This window comes from Pseudoliparis swirei, chromosome 12 (assembly GCF_029220125.1).
Source record: "Pseudoliparis swirei isolate HS2019 ecotype Mariana Trench chromosome 12, NWPU_hadal_v1, whole genome shotgun sequence".
Classification (NCBI taxonomy): Eukaryota; Metazoa; Chordata; class Actinopteri; order Perciformes; family Liparidae; genus Pseudoliparis; species Pseudoliparis swirei.
This window is the reverse complement of record NC_079399.1, coordinates 5,216,971-5,236,970: the sequence shown is the minus strand read 5'-3', so window position 1 is coordinate 5,236,970 and position 20,000 is coordinate 5,216,971. Positions and strand designations below refer to the sequence as shown.

Sequence of the window (20,000 nt, the reverse complement as noted above, 5' to 3'; positions counted from 1 at the left end):
GGCGCACCTCGGACGCGCGGCGCCCAACACCGAGGTGATGCTGCTCCAGGAGCGGCGGCGGGTCCAGATCCTGGACTGCGTGCGAGGGAAGAGACCCCTCATCCTCAACTTCGGCAGCTGCTCCTGACCGCCGTTCATGACGCGGCTGACGGCGTTCCAGCGCGTCGTCAGCCGGTACGCGGACATTGCGGACTCTGTGGTGGTGTACATCGAGGAGGCGCATCCGTCGGACGGCTGGGTGAGCTCGGACGCGCCGTATCAGATCCCCAAGCACCGCTGCTTGGAGGACCGACTCAGCGCCGCGCGGCTGATGCTCGCCGAGGTGCCCGGCAGCAACGTGGTGGTGGACAACATGGACAACTCGTCCAACGCCGCGTACGGAGCCTACTTTGAGAGAATTTACGTGGTGAGGGACGAGAGGGTGGTGTACCAGGGGGGCAGGGGTCCGGAGGGGTACCGGATTTCAGAGCTCACCGACTGGCTGGAGCAATACAGGGACGAGATGGCGCATTCCCAAACAGCGGTGCTCCATGTGTAGTGAAGATGCTGAACATGTGCGCTGCTCTTTCTGCCCATTCCGCTTATCATGAAGTGTCCCACTCACAGTGCAACATGTTCCAGATGCTGCTGCTGTCAACGCGTTTCACACGTGGCACGGTGTGTTGTTGTTGTTGTTTTTTCTTGCGTAAAAGATATTCAGGACTCTTTGACAGAATAAGCCGATAAAGTCACGTTGAAGCCTAAATGTATAGACTGGTATATATTGTGCTCGTCTTGACCTTAATTGATTTTTGTATGGAAGAGTCTTGAATCAGGTGAAACTGGATTCAATTAGTAATCACTCTATTTTTCTACAATACCGGCGTGCATGTGTGTGTGCGAATGTGTGTGTGTGTGTGTGTGTGTGTGTGTGTGTGTGTGTGTGTGTGTGTGTGTGTGTGTGTGTGTGTGTGTGTGTGTGTGTGTGTGTGTGTGTGTGTGTGTGTGTGTGTGTGTGTGTGTGTGTGCGTGCGTGTGCGTGGGCGTGCGTTCATGCTGAAGTCTCACTCTGGTGTTTCTGTGAAGTTCGGTTTTTAAAAGGCCACCGCCAGAAAACCGACACTGATGTTTCCGACACCGGGAGCGGGGCCACGTCAGCGGGATGCCTTTCCTCCACGAGATGTTGTTTATATGTTGAAACGATGTATACTGAACAAATGTGTTTTACAAAAAATAATAAAACATCAGATCACCTCTTGAATGGTTGTGAGAAGAAGAAAAAAACACCGTGAAGATGTACTCGTTTTTTTAAAAAGTTTTCTTTATTTTATTGTTGTTTGTTTATACCCTCTGTTTCACTGCCACTTGATCGGTCCCACCGTCTGATGACGTCACACCTGCTGGATGGTTTACAGGCAGACTATGTCCTCATATTATTGTTTATGTGGGGGTTTTCTTTAAAACATGTATGTCAAGCTTGCCTCCTCTGACTCCTTCGCTTCTATAATCAGTCGTATTCAGGTCAGAGTGAGACCTCCTTAGCACACAGTAATTGACCCCTGCCACTGATTCATTAACCCACGTGTCACGTGTCTGTTTCATGACGCTTAACACAGGTAATCTGAAACATTATAATCTGGCAACCAAGAAAGGCAAGAGGTCAGAGAAGGCCGTTACACAGACAACAGAGGACAAAAAAACCTGGATCCTGTCCGGAGGATATATCTCTCTCTCAAAGAGCAGATCAAAGGTTTTTATTTTTAAGTCCTTTTTGATCAAATATTACTTTTTACGTTAAAAAAGCGGTGTGATATTCTCTATATACGTGCATCAGAATCAAAGAGTTGAGCGAGAGGAGGCACCTCTCATTATCGCTGCAATCTTTGTCCTCCCCTCCCTCCTATACGTACACACACACACACACACACAGAGAGAGAGAGAGAGAGAGGCAGGGATGCTGATGCTGCCATTTATAGTTAAGATTACCAGGGATCCCCGTAGCCGTGAACGAGGGAGGCGGGGATGCTGAGTGGGCGTCGGCGCCCCCTGTGGCCAGGTGTATGTAACACCTGCTGGTTATATTTTTCCTCTTTTCATTTTTGTTATTTTTGGATGAAGTGGAGTGTTTGTGGCAAATGCAGCTTTTTAAAAAAATTGCCCGATCATAATTTATTACCCAAAAAACTTTGTATTAGCCCGTCACATTTCGTTCCGCTCGGCCCCGACATGTTTCTTGGTGATATTGATCTAAAGCCTGCTGTAAGACGGCCATTTTGCTCCCGCTAACCAGTGCCGGCTGACTCCAGATCACGCGGCAACCTCCAGGTCCGAAAAAAGAGAAACCAAAGTTCAAGTGCCTTTAAATGTGCATTCTCTCGACTGGCCACCAGGGGGCGACTCCTCTGGTCGCGAGAAGAAGTCTCTCTCGATTTATTCCCTCGATAAACAGTGTAGACGCGAGATAATGGCCTCAACCTCTCGTGGCATGTCTTCTTTAATGCATCAGGAGGTTCCTTCAATAAATGATGGTCCCATTTAGAGTGAAATAGAGTTCATATTCAGCTCCGCCTTCTCCCGTCTTTACCAGTTGTCCGTGTTTAAAGATACTAAACCTTCTTTACACCTCAGCACTCAACGCAGAGACATTCCTACTCCATGAAATAAAGCTAATTCATGTCGAAATTTGCATCCTCGAAACAACGGCGAGGAGCTGCGTTAGCGTCTATTTGTGTCTCCTGCATCCTCGCAGATGAAACACTTGGTTCCTTCAGACTCTCCCCCAGAGGAGACCGTCTCATCGTCGCTGCGTGTCCACGGCAACCTCCAGCGTGAACAAAGACGGCGGCTCGCTGCCCGCTTTGTGGAAGTTTGCGAGGACACTTTGGCTTTTAATTCGTCATATTTTCTTGAAACTCGTCGCATTGAATATTCAGTAGAGGATGCACATTCTGAACAGTTTAATGACGTCAGCATCCAGACTGACAAGACAGATGTTTTCCGCAGAGAATCAAAAGGTGCGTCCCGCCGACTTTTGGGGTTATCAGTCGACCTCCGGTCACCGCTGTCATTTTAAATAAGCTCTCTGATCGACTGACCCTCTGACCCCCGTCTTATCGCCGCGTTCGTGCCTGAAGGGCCGCCAGCGATTTACAAAAGCTTAAAGTTTAAATGGGGACATGCTCTTTTTCCTTTTTCCCCCCCTCTTATCTTTATTTCTTCCCTTCGAGCATAGAAACAGTGAGGGGGGGGGGGGGGGTGGGTTGAGACTGTGGCCTACTTGCTCGATGGCGTGAGGACCACAGTTCGCTGTGTGCACGGAAGAGCGTGACTCACCAGAAGTTCCTCAAGACGAAAAACACCCGACCAGGTATTAATAATGCAGCGCCGAGACCTATACAGTTATCATCCGGACAACCTCTCAACACAAGTCGTGCATTATATTACAAATAAGTCGACATTAATGACGTCTTTTAGGCAGACTTTATACTCCAGGAGGTGGTGAAGATCAACCCACGAGGGCCTGAGTGTCAAAATCATAATGCGCTGATCAATATGCATGTTTTACTGAGTCAGCGTTTTTTTCTTCCTTTCCCTCCTGACTGAAGGGTCCCCCCCCCCTTGTTGGTAGATGCACATTCAAGATAAATTCTCCAATTTCCCGGACTGTTTTTTAATTATTTTTCACAGATTCACGCTTCAGAAGCGTTGATATTTATTCTTTTTTTTTTTTATTGCCAGCATCTCCCGAAAGAGGCGACTCATCCTTGAAATTAACCACGCGCCATCTGGTCGGTCACGCACTTCCAGAAGATGTCTGCTCATGAGCGTTTTTTCGAGAGCGTCAGCCCGCAAACACACTAACACACACACACACACACACACTAACACACACACACACTGCTCGGTCCATCTCCACGGAGCACAGGACTTAGCGAGTGTTTGCACTAAGTAATGAATACATAATGAACTGGGGGGGGGGGGGGGGCTATCAGGCCTTTGGACCCCAGAAAGGCTTAAAACACAAATGACACGAGAATGAGAGGGATTATAATCTGCTGCCTTGTATGATAAACACCTGGCGACACGGCTCAGGATTGACAGCTCACTATCTCCTTTCCTCTGCACACTTGCGTTGTGTCTTTCAAAAACACTTCAGATTGTTGCACAAACACGACACTTGATTTGAGAAATGAATCAGTCTTTTTAATAGAAACCCTTCTAGAGAAACACACTCTTTTTAAGAGTCAATATTTGGTGTCTGTGAGACGAGGGGTTTCCAATCGGGCTGCCGATCGATGAAGAAACGCTCGCTTGCACAAGTCGTCCTTCGAGCAAAGGTCACATAACTAACGACGTGCAGCGGGCGGTACGTCGAGGGTTGGAGTTTTATGAGATAACGGCTCTGTTTGCGTGAGACAACGCGGTCCTCAGGGGAACCTTAAGTCCAGGAGACCACGTGTTGCTGCAACACACTGGACTCGGGCCTCTGGTGGAAGTGCTGTGCAGCAGCGGGGTGTGCTCGGGCTCAGCTGGGGACGAGGTCTAATCAGCCTCAGCTGGGGACGAGGTCGAATCAGCCTCAGCTGGGTACAAGGTCTAATCAACCTCAGCTGGGGACGAGGTCGAATCAGCCTCAGCTGGGGACGAGGTCTAATCAGCCTCAGCTGTGGACAAGGTCTAATCAGCCTCAGCTGGGGACAAGGTCTAATCAGGCTCAGCTGGGGACGAGGTCTAATCAGCCTCAGCTGGGGTTAATCTGTGTGTGTATGGGTGGGCGTGTCCGTCCTCAATAAGGAGTCGTATAGGGACGGAGAAGCAGGAAGATGGGTTAGTGGAGGGAATAGAAAAGAGGAAAGGGTGATGACCAGGCTGAGGAATGGCCATACTGGGCTTATAGTTCCCTTTATGTTATTAAAATACATAATAATGGTGAAGTGGGATTTCTGTGAAGAAGAAGAAACGGTGGACCGTGTGTTATTGTTCTGTCAGAAGTACGAGGTAGAGAGATTTTTTTTTTAAAGGGCCTAAGAGGGAAATGTATCGAATGTACTCAAGAAAAACTTGAGGAGTATGAAGACGAAGAAGAATGAGGATTAAGAAGAAGAAGATGATCAATAATTAACTCGTCCCTCAACTCTGGCTCAGTCCCCGACACACTTAAACTGGCTGCTGTCACCCCCATCCTCAAAAAACCTGGACTCGACCCTGAGTCCATGAGCAATTTCCGGCCCATATCTAATCTTCCCTTCCTAGCAAAAATACTGGAACGTGTCGTCGCTGCACAACTAAAAACTCACCTCACCTCCAATGATCTGTTGGAGCCGTTTCAATCTGGTTTCCGCTCACAGCACTGAAACGGCACTTCTGAATGTCACCAATGACCTCTTCATCGCCTCTGACTCCGGTCACCTCAACATCCTCATTCTCCTGGATCTCACTGCAGCCTTCGACACCATCAACCACAACATCCTTCTCTCCCGCCTCAAAACGTCCCTCAATATCACCGGATCTGCTCTATCCTGGCTCAAATCATATCTGACAAACAGACAACAATTCATCAGCATCAACAACTGCACCTCCTCCACTGCTCCTCTGTCTCAGGGCGTCCCACAGGGTTCAGTGCTTGGTCCACTTCTATTTATTCTGTACCTACTCCCCCTTGGAAATATCATACGCCAACACGGTCTCATGTTCCACTGTTATGCCGATGATGTCCAGCTCTACATCTCCACAAAGGCCATCACCACTGCCACTCACTCTACTCTAACCAACTGCCTCACTGACATCAAATCCTGGATGAACACCAACTTTCTCAAACTTAACTGTGATAAATCTGACATGCTCATCATCGGTCCCAAATCTCTCACCAAAACCTGTCATACCTTCTGCCTCGCCATGGATAACTGCACTCTGTCCCCATCCCTACACATCCGCAACCTCGGAGTCATGTTTGACAGCAACCTGTCCTTTGAACACCACGTCAAACAAACCACCCGAACTGCCTTCTTTCACCTGAAAAACATCGCCCGTCTCCGCCCATCACTCTCCACATCTGCTGCTGAAACACTGATCCACGCCTTCATCACCTCCAGAATAGACTATTGTAACAGCATTCTATATGGCACAACATCCAAAATTCTAAATAAACTCCAGTATATTCAGAGCTCTGCTGCTCGCCTGCTCTCCCACTCCCGCTCCCGTGATCACATCACCCCTGTTCTCCAGACCCTCCACTGGCTCCCCGTCCCAGAACGTATCCAGTACAAAATCCTTCTCCTCACATACAAAGCCCTCCATAACCGGGCCCCCTGCTACCTGACCGATCTGCTCCACCATCACACTCCATCCCGTCGGCTCCGCTCCTCTGATGCCTCCTCTCCATTCCTCACAGGACCGAGCACCGGACATGGGGTGACAGAGCCTTCTCCATCTCTGCCCCCTCCCTCTGGAACTCTCTCCCCAAAATCATCCGTGACTGCACCGAACTCTCATCGTTTAAATCACTAATCAAAACCCACCTGTTCAAAACTGCTTTTAATGTGTGAATGTGTGCTCTGAACGTTCTGTTATTCTTTTATCGTTTGTTTTTATTGTAATTATTAATGCATAGCTTTTAGGATTTTTTTATTATGTGTTGTAAAGCGTCTTTGAGAATTTTGAAAAGCGCTATAGAAATGTTATGTATTATTATTATTATTAAGAAGAAGACGAAGAAGGGTGTAGTAGAAGAAGGAGTATGAAGAAGAACACGGAGTATGAAGAAGGAGTATGAAGAAGAAGAAGACCAAGGAGGAGGAGGATGATGAAGAAGAAGGAATACATAGGAGGAAGAAGAAGGAAGAATGAAGAAATAGGAGGAAAAAGAAGAACGTGGTGGTCGTAATGCACCCGAAAGCTGTTTGCCAAGAAGAAGAAGAAGAAGAAGAAGAAGAAGAAGAAGAAGGAAAAACAGGAGGAAACCGTCGTGTGCTCCTTCTCAAAATACCGATATTCTAAACGTGTGTTTTTCTTTTTCTTTAAAGTTTAAAAACTAAACTCTTTTCTTCTTGAAAATTTCCAATATTCCCAAATGGATAAAAACATTAACTGAGGGGTAAATAATCGCTCCACCATCATCTTACCTTGTTTAATAGCTGGAAATTCACATTTTCACAAATTTGGTCACTACAGGAAAAACATAAATCACCTCTCACAAATAAAGCACTTTTAATCCCTTTGTATTTGTTGTTATTGGGTTGATAGCTGATGAAACTAAATCAATGTGATTGCATCACAGGGAGCTTAAAGGGTCCGAAGGGGAAACGTTGACACTCAATGAAGCAGAAATCAATGTTTCTAACTCCATTCCCTCCAGACGGCCGGGCGCCGGGCAGAAGAAGCAGGAGAACCCGTCATCTTTGCGGTTGAGACACATTTTTGTATCATAAAAAATGGGAATTGATTTTTTATTATCTTGGCTGGCACACAAAAACACTCTTATCTCAGTGAGGTTATAATGAAGAGATACGCTGTTCTGGCCACCCAGCCGCTCACCTCCTCATAGTTTAGCATCTTCTATTCCTAAATCCCATTAAGTCCTGAGCCCCCACAGGTTGCATTGATGTTGTTTCTACGTACGCTCCGTGTCTATTTAAAGCTGCGCTGATGAGGAGGAGGAGGACCCAGAGGCAGGAGGAAGAATTCATTGAGTCCAGAGGCAGGCAGGTGAAGAGTCGGTTAGGAAAGGGAAGTAACTCATAAAAGACTGAGGAAGACTGGACTTCATTTTATTTTAACTGTGAGGATGTCATTCAATTTAATTTAGATTAAATTGACTGCATTGTAGGATTTTATTATTTATTATTATGAATTATTTCTCGCAGTGTGAAAACACGTAGAATATGGCAATGTGATTATTGATTTATTTTTTCAGGGGAATATGGATCAGATTTATTGGATGTGCCTAAAGGGTTAGCACGTTTACCCACATTTAATTCATCAATTATTGAATTATGTGTCTTCATCTAGCCCACAGGTGTCAAACACAAGGCCTGCGGGCCAAATCCGGCCCGTCGCATCATTTTATGTGGCCCCTGACAGCTTGAGAGACATGTGATCCCCTTTTCTTTAAGAAATTGAAGAAAAATTTCCCGCGCTTTTATTTTGAAGGTTTCGAATTAAATGGACATTTTCTTAAGTACAATATTTCTACACTCAAATAAACAATAATCAAATGCAAAGAGAGTTATTTAACAATATATTCGAGGAGTTTATAAAGTGTCTTGACCTCAGTGACCCTCACAGCCACTTCATAGACAGAGGCTTTTATTTTGAAATCAGAGTGACAGGATCGTCTTATATTAAATTTATAATAAATGGCATACGGGTGGGAAAAAAAGAAGGTTTAAGGAAATAAATGTTACGCATTGGCTTTACTGAAGGAGCCAACATTTTAATATAATAAAGTATGAGCCTTGTGAATATTAGTTGCTCGGGGTGATCCCATATATCAAAATGTACAGACAATATAACTTGTGAAAGCATTGTGTACTAAATATAAATATAACGAACTCGACAATAACACTCAGTTTCATAAACATTGCCCACAGCATAAGCAATAATATTATGATTTTAAAAAGACATAGGAGTCTTTGCGACGGGGGGTTGACAGTTTGCCATAATTTGAGTTCAATATAAATTCATATAATAAAGACGTCTAATGAAATGTACGTTTTTACTCTTCCTTCCTTTCTATTATTAAAAAGAGTGCAAGTCAAACCTCAAACACTGAATAAACCTAGAGGAGACCAAGATGGAAATACAGCATTTATTATTTTATTAATTCATGCAGCAATCTCCAGATCTCAAACTTGCATTCTCTCTCCTGACCAGCAGGGGCGACTCCTCTGGTTGCAACATAAGTCCAGTTGTATAGAAGTCAATGAGAAAATGACTACTTCTCACTTGATTTATTACCTAAAATATATAGATAAATATTGTAAACATGAGTTTATGGTCTCATTCGCTAGTTTCAGTCTTTATCAATCCAGCATGATGTTTATTTATTAAATTGTTGTCGCATAAAAGTGAAATAGATGAAGCAGGCTCGGCTTTAAGGCGGGGCTACCTTGTGATCGACGTTGACTGTGTCAGATCTTGCAACTTTTAGTTCTTCTTCTTCTTCCTCCTCCTCCTCCTATTTTTTCCTTCTTCATCCTCCTCCTCCTCCATCTTCTTCTTCTTGTTTCTTCCTCCTCCTATTTCTTCCTTTTTCTGTTGCTTTTTATGGCGGTTGGCAAACATCTTTCGGGGGCATTACCGCCACCCTCTAATCTGGAGTGTATTCTGAATGAAAGTAAATATCCTATTCTAGAAAAAATAAATAATAATAATAATAATAATTTAATAATTTAATAATTAATAATTAATTATATTAATTAAAAATTAAATTAAATATTTAATTAATAATAAATAATAATATTTTTAAAATAATAATAAAATGAACTCATATTCTATTCATTAATCTTGTCGCCTCTAAATATTAAAACAGCATCTTCCAGCATACGTCACTAAAGTCTCTCCCAGATTCAGCTCACAGCTGGCCAGCGTTAAGCAGCTCGTCAACACTAATGAGACACACCTGGACCTAACGACCTGGCCTCGCTCTCTACTATACTTGTGAGGACATTGCACTGACTTAGAGAGGATAGTGCTAACATTAACCAAAACTGTAATCTAGTCATAATTCTAATTTAATGTAATTCTAATCCAATGAATAGGTGAGCCTCCACATGCAGTGATTGGAGCAGCTTCTGGCCGCTTTGTGGCGAATACACAGCGGCAGTGGACAGATGTCCACACGGTGCTCAGGGGGCATCGACTGCACGGCAAAGCGAGTAGGTGGTGTTCCCCACGTCACAGGTGCAGAGGCACGTGCGTCACGCTGGGGGCTGCGCCGAGGCCCTGAAGAAGGGGGAGGGTGGGGGAGGAGGAGGAGAGTGAGGGCAGATGCACTTGACGGGCCTCCTGACATCTCCAGGTATTCATCCGAGATAATGAATACCTCCCCGTGTGCATTTGGCTCTGTGTTTTTGACTGTGATGATTACAAAAAAGGAGGGGGGAGAAGAATCCAAAAGATGCGACGACGTCCGTCCTCATTAAAGTACTTCCTGTCGGGGGGGGGCAGAATAAGAAACGAGTGGGGAGCCTTATAACCGTTTGAAATTTGACCGAGGGCTTAGCAGCACCCGGTGACATCTGGTATCTGCCAGATCTCCAGATAAATTGATCACGTAGCAACCGCGTCGCCGTGGCAACCGGGATACAGACGCCATGCTGAGCTGATACGCAGAGTGACTTGGCTGCATTAGACGGACCCCTTCCCCCCCCCCAAAAGAAAGAAGAAAAAAAAACACGACTTGAATGATTCATATAGTTTCCATCCCCTAAATTATTGTCTGCGGCATCGAGGCCTCCTGCCGTCTGCCGGCCTGCTTTTCTCATTATTCACCATTCCTCCGAAAGAAAAAGCAGCTCTCCGTGATTTGGGACCAGATGGTCTGTGAACACTCTTTATTCGAGTATAAAGAAAAACATTCATCATTAATTCAAAGTTGCATAGTCTGCTTGATTTTAAAATCTTTTATCGGGACTTTTATGTCAGATTATAATAGTTGCAACCCCCCCCGAGGTTTCCTCTCCCTGTACTCTGCACACATGATGTCTCAGCTGTGCATACAATTCAAATTCCCATATGTAGGTTGAGCGTGCTAATGGTGTTTGGCTTCGTGCCACTCAGGAACACAACGGCAGAATCTATTTATTCAGTCTATTTATCCACAACTGTTGACCCATTCCTATTTTCTACCACACAGCAGGGGGTGCGTTGGAGAGATGAAAGCGGGGCCGACGGTGTCAGAGGGTTTCATCTGATCAATGGCCGCACCGCCGTGTTGCACATGAAGAAAGAAACTACGACTCATCTATTCATCCTGAACTCGCGATGGCGTCCAGAGGATGCACGTTACCCAAGTTGAACCCGCTCGTCTCTTTCTGACCCTCGGGCCTCTGACGCGATCGATAAGAGAAGATCGATTGATCCTCAGACGCGCATCGCAAACATAGAACACCCGCGTGTCAGCCCGGCGCACGCTTCTGATGCGAGGCTCTCGCGACCTCTCGTGTTGGCGGCCGCTCCTCCACGGGGCGCCCTGAGGCCGCGCGAGGGTTCCTCCCTTCAAAGCGTCGCACGAGGTGAATTATCTTTTGCAACTGGGACGCAATCCATATCCTGTCTCCTGAGCAGCCAGCAGATAATCCTCCCACCGCCACCTATACGACTAAATCAATAAAGTACTTGTTGTGTGTGTGTGTGTGTGTGTGTTATCAGTGTATGCACTAAATCAGCGTGATCCCACTTGGCTTCCATGGAACATTTCCATTAGATCCAGCAGCAGAAGAAGCTCCCATTAGCTCTCATCTCCGGGCGGAATCATTTAAAGTGAAGAAGCGACCGCGGCTTTCATGTTTTTTTGATCATTTACGAAGTCGCTCGACTTAATGTTCACATCCAGTAACTACAATGGGCACTCGGTAGAGCGCATACCTTCGCATATCACAAGATTGGGCGTTGAATTATGAACATTTTGGCATTAGTTGCATGCCAATTGGATAGAAATTGACCGCGCTTTGGTAAAAAGAAGATGTTGACCTTTTCATGACCTTGACCTTGCCCTTTGACCCGATCGATCCCAAAATCTAATCAAATGGTCTCCGGATAATAACCAATCATCCCACCAAATGTCATGCGATTCGGTTTAATACTTTTTGAGTTATGCGAGTAACACGCATACAAATAAATAAATAAATACACGGCGATCAAAACATTACCTTCCGCATTTTCAATGCGAAGGTAACGATACACGGGAGCTCATGGCGCTAAGAATGAGATGGAAACGGGTTTTTTTTCTTCGAGGAAAATTTACTCCGTCGCCTTCTGGAGGAAGAGCAAAAGAGCTCTTCGAACTGCGCTCCTTGACCTGTTGACCCCGCCTCCATCGGCCCTCTGTATTGTGAGCCGGCGCTCCGAACGCGCTCCGAAGCGCCGGCTCCAGTCCAGACGGTCAGGCGAGGCTCAGACCGCTTCCTGTGTCGGCCTCGTGTAGACGAAGGCTTATGCGTGTCTGCACGGCTGCAGACAATGGGGTCGTCCCCGGCTGCCCCACATACTGGAGCATATAAAAGGTTGTGTGTGTGTGTGTGTGTGTGTGTGTTCCAGACAGTCGCAGTGGTAGAGCGACTCAGGCTGACGGGCGGTGAGGATTACAGCTGAAGAACAGGTTACCACGGTCGTTTCTCCCGAGTGCACACGCGTGTGTGAGCACACGTCTGTGGAGGCCGACAATGAAAGCTTTTGTTATTTCTGATGAGGCTGAAGTCGTTTTCGGGGTCAACACACGAGGCGACGATCAGTGTCGTCTCCAGATGAGGCTCACGGGGGTCTGCAGGAACATCGTCGGAGATGAGATAGCTTTTTATATTAGTTTTAATATATGTGCACACATATATATATATATACGTTACCAAATGCTACTCTTTTGTCCATTTTACTGAGCATTTGGATAATTAATGTCATTAACATAATGCTGTTGCAATGTACAATAATATTCATTTCATTATATTTATTTTATTATATATACACATATACAGAAAATTAGAATAAAAATAAGAATATTGTGATTTGTTTCTTTATTAAAAAAAAACAAAAATGTCATGCATTCTGGATTCATTACAAATCATTACAAAATTTTTGAATTATTTTATTTTTTAATTTTATATATTTATGGCTTTAAGAAAGAAACTAAAAAAATCTAAAAAAATATCTCATAAAAATAAATATAAAAAAAAAAAAAAAAAAAAAAAAAAAAAAAAAAAAAACAAAAAATTTGAAAATCCAGGTGTTTGGTTTTCGAGTTAATTGATTTGTTTAATTTTTTTTTTTACCTACTATACTACTTTTTTTTCATGATATTATAATATTTAGATATAATTGAGTTTTCTTAAGCTGTTTATATAAATCAACAATATTAAAAGAATAAAAGCTTTGCAATATTTAGTTGATTTTTGTAATGAGAAAGAAATGCATTTTTTTTTTTTTTTAATTGCATTACAGAAAATAAAGAACTTTATCACAATATTCTAATTTTCTGAGACAGTCCTGTATATACATATACAAATATAAATACATATATATGTGTATATATATCTATATATTTCTAGTTATTTCTGTCCAACAAAACACAAAGCGCTCCACTATAATCTATCCCTACACACGTGTTCTCCTGGCAGGATGTCCGCCTCCTCGCCTCCTCGGTGGTCCGTCCTCGCTTTGAAAAAACTGGAGAGCAGAATCTTTGTTTTGCACGATCATTTTCGCAGCAGGAGGCCGAGACCAACGCGTCCTGGTCAGGTGCTGCGGAGGGACGATGAAGAGGAAGGATACGAGGCCACGAAGCCAAGTCGGCTCTACCCCCCTCCACACATACACACACATTTTAGTAAAGCAATGCAATGCTGAAAGCTTTTCTTGAAACCTGATTGGATGCCGTCACAATGGGGGGGTCGAGTCGACGCTCCAGAACTGTTGAGCTCTGTTTCCATGGCGATGGGTTCTGACATCTCCTGTCTTGACTAGATTTATTTTTGGGGTTGCGAGGACCAAGGGAGGGGGGGCGTGGGGCGTGGGTCAGTCGACGAAGGCCGTCAGAACATCCGGATCACAAAAAGAAGAGGAAATAAATACGGAGAGAGAGAGATGATGTATTTGGATTTCTCGAATATTTCCTCCCCGATATTTGGGCTCCAATCTGTTCATAATGAGGCAAATTGTTTCAGAGAATAAGTTATTTACTGCGACATAAATGTTAAACTCTTTTTAGTGTGGAGAAAACAACACTAAATATTATGTTTGGATCACGCCTTCAGGGCTTTCATACCAGAATACCAATACCGGTTATTTAGTAAAGCATGAACTGTTGATCAATGAAGAGTCCTAATTCAACTAAAGATCAAAATGAGTCATTTTAAACAAAAGTAGATGCATAAAATCACCTATTTATGTTAAATTATTCCGATAAAATACAATTCATGGGCAAGAGAATACGTTATTTTAAAAAAAATAATGAAGATTGAGGCTTTGATTGTCAGACTATATATTTGTGTTTTAAACCACCAATTAAGCTTAATTTAGCATTTCCATTGTGAGGTAGAAACACAATAGTGTGTGCATAAACACTGTATTCACACCGTCCAGGATGAGTCAGTAATTACAGAGCAAGTGAACGCCGCAGGGATCAGATTATGAGAAGCCTGATGACTCATCGGGCTGTTGCGTGTTCCCCCATCTGGCCAGCAGGGGGCAGCAGAGGATCACAATCAATCAACAGACTTCAAATACAATGTATGTTTTAACCCTTGTGTTGCCTTCGGGTCATTTTGACCCGATTCAATATTTAACCCTCCTGTCGCCTTCGGGTCAATTTGACCCGATTCAATGTTTAACGTCGGTGTTCTTTCCGGAGTCAACAAACAAACATAAAGTACCTCACATTTAAACTTGGAAAACAATATTAATTCTAATAATTTTCTGGAGATTTTAATAGCTGGGGTCATATTGACTTCAAGGGTAAAATATGTTAGTAAATATAAAGGTAACAGGAGGGTTAAACATTGAATCGGGTCATATTGACCCGAAGGCGACAGGAGGGTGAAACATTGAATCGGGTGAAATTGACCCGAAGGCAACACAAGGGTTAAAGGATTAGATTTGGGTTCTCGTTCTTATTTTATTAAATGCATATAATTTATAGGAATATTTAAACCAGAATTTTAAAAAAAGGGAGTTACGTGGTTCTTTCTATATTCAGCCTTTTAAGTTATAAGTTGATCATCTGAGAGACAGAGCAGTCGGAGTGACACATTTCTCCACCTTTCCTCTGACGTAGAAAGCATTGCCTCAGCGCCTCGTTACAACCCGAGGTGGGTGGTGTTCTTCAAGAGCGCTGCAAGGAAGGAAGGAAGGAAACGAGAAAAGACTTGACTTTAGCCAATGACGACTCACTGATCTTCTTTTTAGTGTTTTTTTTTAGGAGGAAAATATAAAACTCACATGTTCTCTTTAATTGCTGCATGTAGATAGATTTACACCACTGGAGATTTGGAAAAAAGCACACACACACACACACACACACACGCACACATAAAAAGCGTCATGTATGTAGAGTCTCGACATGTCTGGAGGTGGAAAAACAAAACGTAAAAGATGTCAGATTACAAATAGATAAAAAACTATCCAAACTCTACACGGTTCCTAAATGTAGAGAGTCGCGTGTCTGCAGGAGCCAATAACCTCGGTTCTGTCATGGGTACAAAATATGAAAACCTACCATTTAATAATAGTTATGACATGAATTAAAAAGTACATTATATGTACAAAATTAGATGACGCCGTTTAGTACGAGACAAATACTAAAAAGGGACCCTTCATTCTTTTTATTTATTTTTTTAAAGAAAAATGAAGAGAGCTCCACAAGAGAAGCCAATATTAAAGCCTTTCAAGAAGAGCGACGGCCACCAGGGGGCGTCGCTCTGCAGAGGAGCTCGTCGAAGGGAATGGGGGGGGGGGGGGGGTTGGTAAAAAGCCTTTGAATACTTCTTAGAGACAAACATCAACCATATTATTTACAGTTTGCACATTCGAGCGGTTCTGCAGGCAAAAGGAAGAATAAAAAGCCCAAATAAAAAGCACCGAGAAGCAGATCAAACAGGGTATTTACTGAGGGGGGGGGGGGTTACAGCCAGTGTGCAGGTCTGGGCAGAGGGGGTCAAACAATGGTACAAATCAATGAATGGGACAGCGTGGGGGGGAGCAGAATGGAAAAGTCTCGACGGGGAGGTGATGTCCTCTCCTGTGGAGGCCGGCTCTGAACAACCCACCCGGGGGGAGGAGGGGGGGGGGGGGAGGACCCCCACCAGGCAAGACAGACAGCGTCACAGATTTATAATTCTTTACTAGTTTTGTTTCAGTTGCGTTTCGGGTTTTTCTTTCAAGTTTTATCAGGAAGTGCTTCATCGGGGGGCGGATGCTTGTCCTGGGGTGGGGGGGGGGGCTCGAACTCATCGGGTCTTTTTGTTGTGTTTGTGCGGAAACTAACGTCTTTTTTTTAAATTCATCTGGCATGCTACTCGATTCTCGGTTGAGAGCAACGATCCCCTTCGACTATAAAAGGCACTGTGAGAACAAAAGGCTCATGTCTGACCGAACCCCAAACATCCGTCTACACCTCCGACGAGTTTTATAAACGAAAGGGTCTCGCTTGAGAAGAGTAGGAAACAGGTGACCCCCATCGGACTTCCCTCGCCGTGTGAATCCGTCTCCCTGACCTCTCTGACCTCACACCGGCGACTCGTACCGGCTGCTGACGAGCGGCTGGACGTCAGCGGAGACGACCTTAAATTAAACCTCGCAGTCCCCTCCCGTGTGATCGGTCTCCGGGTTTGGACTCGTCCCAGGAACCGATCAAACGGACCTGCACATGTAATAAAACCCTCTGACCATTGTTTGAGCCGCCGGCCCGTGTTCACTCGTCGCCTACACTAGGAGCTAGGATGAAGGAGCTGTTGGCACCAAATTACAAACTAGGCGTCTACGCAGGTGCGGAGATGTGCTGGATGGGAAACAGTCGACCTCCGTCGGGCCGGAGGTACGAATCCCGACCCGCGCGGCCCGGTTCTGAACAACAGAACTGTCACTGACTCTTCACAGCGAATGGAATAAAGTTGTACAGATAAGAAGGAGTGTGTTTCACTCTGAGAGGAGCTCCTAATATACTATGTAGGAAAAAATAAAATATAAACAGCCGTCTAGTTTAAATGTTGTGAGAATAATAGGTCATATTAAATATATATAGAAACAACTGACATTTTTTCTTTTTTGTGTGTTTTTTTTCCTTTTTTCCTCTCTCAATTGAACAAGGCTCGTATTATTTGCGTACAAGCACCCGACATCTATAAAGAAGAGGCGAGAAGAGAAGACGGCTCACGCACGGATAAAAGAACACCTGAGAGAAATGACCAGAAGGGGGCAGCACAGCACCCCGAAAAGCAGAAGAAGTAGAAAAAAAAAAACACAACACGTTGAGAGGACGGCAGGAGAGAAGAAGAAAAAAACGAGGGAGGAAGAGAAAAAAATGACACGACAGTCTCTCGGGGTGAAGCTCCGGGGCCGCGGTGCACGCCGTGGTCGTGGGAGGACCGGTCCAGCACCGCAGACGTTTCTGCAGGTGGCTGAAAAGAGGTGTGTGTGTGTGTGTGTGTCGGTAGGAGTCGAGCACCGTTTGTCCCGAAGAAGCCGAACGAGGCTTAGACGTGCGGCGTGAGACATTTTCTGCGTCGTCGGGCGGAGCCGGGGGTCCGTTGGGTTCTGTGTCGTCCTGGACCGAGACGCCAGAGTTCTGTTGTTGTGCTGGCCTCTGGGGGCGGGGGAGGGGTGGGGGCGGGGCCTGTGGTTCCTCTGCTGGTTTACGGTGGATCCGGGGGGGTCGGCCTCCTAGTGGCCGTCGTGCGTCATCAGCATCTCGTCGGCTCTCCGGTGCAGCTCCAAGGCCGTGACCGTGCAGATGTCCCTGGGGAGCTCCGATTTCCTCCTCATCAGCGGGCGCTCCCGGCGCTGATCCTTCAGGACCTGGAGACACACAGAGGGGGTCAGCGGGTCTGCGGAGGGGAACAGAAGAGTCGGAAAACATACCTGCACAGCCGGTTCAACAGCAGCAGAAGAAGAAATGTCTTTTCAGATACGATTCAAACGAATAGTGGATGAAGAGCTGACGCCGTGAGCTTTTATGACTCGTCAAATACTCCTTTTATTATAGTTGTAACTATGTACTGGCTCTGTGGCACTCTGAGATTATTGGATGAGGATTGCCTTACAAATGGAATCCATTATTATTATGATTACTATTTTGAGCATGATGCAATATGAAAGTATTTAACTTTTTTTTTTTTTTATCATTCCAGAAACGGCCTCAAACAATTGAACTGTGGCCGCTTACAGTTAATTTAACTTTGTGTGGAATCACATTTAAGTTTCAGCTCATTGTTATCGTGAAGCATTGATGTCATAAAAAACTTTTTTTTTAAATACTCAAATACAAAGATAAAAATAAATGGACCCCCGATGATTAGACCTGTGACACACACACACACACACCTGTGTGGCTTCCTCCACGACGGCCTTCTTCAGCCCGTTGACGTCGTCCAGCGGCGGCCCGTCTGTCTCCATGTCCACCGGACAACCCGAGATTATCGAGTCGACGTAAATCAGAAACTGTACAGGGGGGAGCAGGACGGACGGGATTAAAACACTAATCTGTTCTGCAGCGACGCCCCGACCGTATCGAGGAGTTTATATTTTAACAGAACATTCCGCTTCAATAGTCACGTTGGTTATCGCTCGGCTTTTATAAAACAATATTCTCCCTGTGCAAGAGACGCAGGCGCCGACGCGTGGTGTTCATTAAAGAAAGGTCAACGCATTTAATCCGATTAACCTTTTATTGAAATTCAAGTTTGTTCATTAAAAAAAAAAAAAAAAATCTCAATAATAGCTTTAAATGTGAAATAAAAAGGCATTTGGTACTGACCCAATTACTAGATACAAATAGGGAAACGAGGTTCTTTGCACACCTGTGGGTTTGATTTTGCAAGATTCTCAATCTTCAGCCACGTCTCTTCCCTCTCTTTCCACTTGGCTTTCTCTCTGAGACAAAAAACAGAATCGTTAGAAACTCAAAGGGAAGAATTCACTCGACGACACACGGAGGTCACACGTCCGTCACGTCCGAAGCACGTCAACACTTTACGGTTCAGCTCCCGCTCCGCCATTCCTTCCATTTCTCACAACGCGCGTGTGATTTATTTGTATTTTTGAAGACGTAGCATAAAGCCACGGGAGCCGGAGCTGCTCTAGAAATCCAGATGCGACGTCTCGCCTGCGACTTACTTGCTTTTCTCCGCCCTGAACTGCTGCGTGCAGTCGTCAAACAGCTTCTGGTTCATCTCCATGAAGAGCTTCAGCGCGTTGTAGATCAGCCCGTGGATCGTCCTGCACCAACACAAAGGGCCCTCAGTGGCTTGTAAAGCGCGATACCAATTAAATCTATGAGTAGTATTACCGCGGGTCACTTTATTTACGGACTTAACCCTCCTGTTACCTTAGGGTCAATTTGACCCCATTCAATGTTTAACGTCGGTGTTCTTTGGGGTCAATTTGACCCCAGGCTGTTTTTCACTGTGTCAAACATATAAGAAATATCAACTTTTTTATATATTTAAAGGGCTATTTAGGTAGTCAACAAACAAACATAAAGTACCTCACACTTAAACTTGGAAAACAATATTAATTCTAATAATTTTCTGGAGGTTTTAATAGCTGGTGTCAAATTGACCCCGAGGGTAAAATATGTCAGTAAATATAAAGGTAACAGGAGGGTTAAACATTGAATGGGGTCAAATTGACCCTATGGCAACAGGAGGGTTAAAGGGCATCGTTTTTTCATGAGATTAATTTGGACGGAAACAATTTATATAATCTGTTATATTTTTAAGTACTTTCACACAGAACGCAAATATTACACAGCAGAAAAAAATTAAAAAAGCATGGTAATTGTTTTTGGGGAGCTGGATCGACTCATCTGAATAAAAAGAGCCGACCAATGGAGTCGTGCATACACTATATATTGCGCAACAACGCGGAGGCTCCTCGAACCAAGACGACAAACTTTTGATTGCTCCTTTCAACCAGATCCAAATTCGCTAAGAAAGGAAATTAAATAACTGTAAATAACCCCTTAAAAGGTTTATTGTTTTGTGTTGATTGCCTTATTTTCTATATGCTTTATTGGTTTTGATGTATGCCTTTTTATATTGTATTGTTTTAATGATTTTGTATATGTTTTAATCTACTTCCGCTTTGAGCTAAATTTG

The 20,000-nt window shown here is 44.4% G+C and overlaps 2 protein-coding genes across 4 annotated transcripts in view; one reads left to right on the top strand and one right to left on the bottom strand.

Annotated features, from left to right (window-relative positions):
* LOC130202697 (thyroxine 5-deiodinase-like) overlaps nt 1-1,289 on the top strand; it is a 1,540-nt gene extending 251 nt beyond the window's left edge. Inside the window, exon 1 of the mRNA XM_056428413.1 lies at nt 1-1,289. This exon is cut by the window's left edge and continues 251 nt beyond it. Within this exon, the coding sequence (XP_056284388.1) occupies nt 1-538 (538 nt within the window). The 3' untranslated portion in view covers nt 539-1,289.
* A 14,094-nt stretch (nt 1,290-15,383) lies between these two features.
* ppp2r5cb (protein phosphatase 2, regulatory subunit B', gamma b) overlaps nt 15,384-20,000 on the bottom strand; it is a 24,817-nt gene continuing 20,200 nt past the window's right edge. For all 3 annotated transcript variants that reach the window (XM_056427932.1, XM_056427933.1, XM_056427934.1), the window contains 4 exons: nt 19,018-19,119; nt 18,702-18,774; nt 18,226-18,342; nt 15,384-17,700 (listed from right to left, as the gene is read on the bottom strand). In XM_056427932.1, coding sequence (XP_056283907.1) covers nt 17,566-17,700; nt 18,226-18,342; nt 18,702-18,774; nt 19,018-19,119 — 427 coding nt within the window. In that variant the 3' untranslated portion in view covers nt 15,384-17,565. The remainder of the gene's footprint in view (nt 17,701-18,225; nt 18,343-18,701; nt 18,775-19,017; nt 19,120-20,000) is intronic.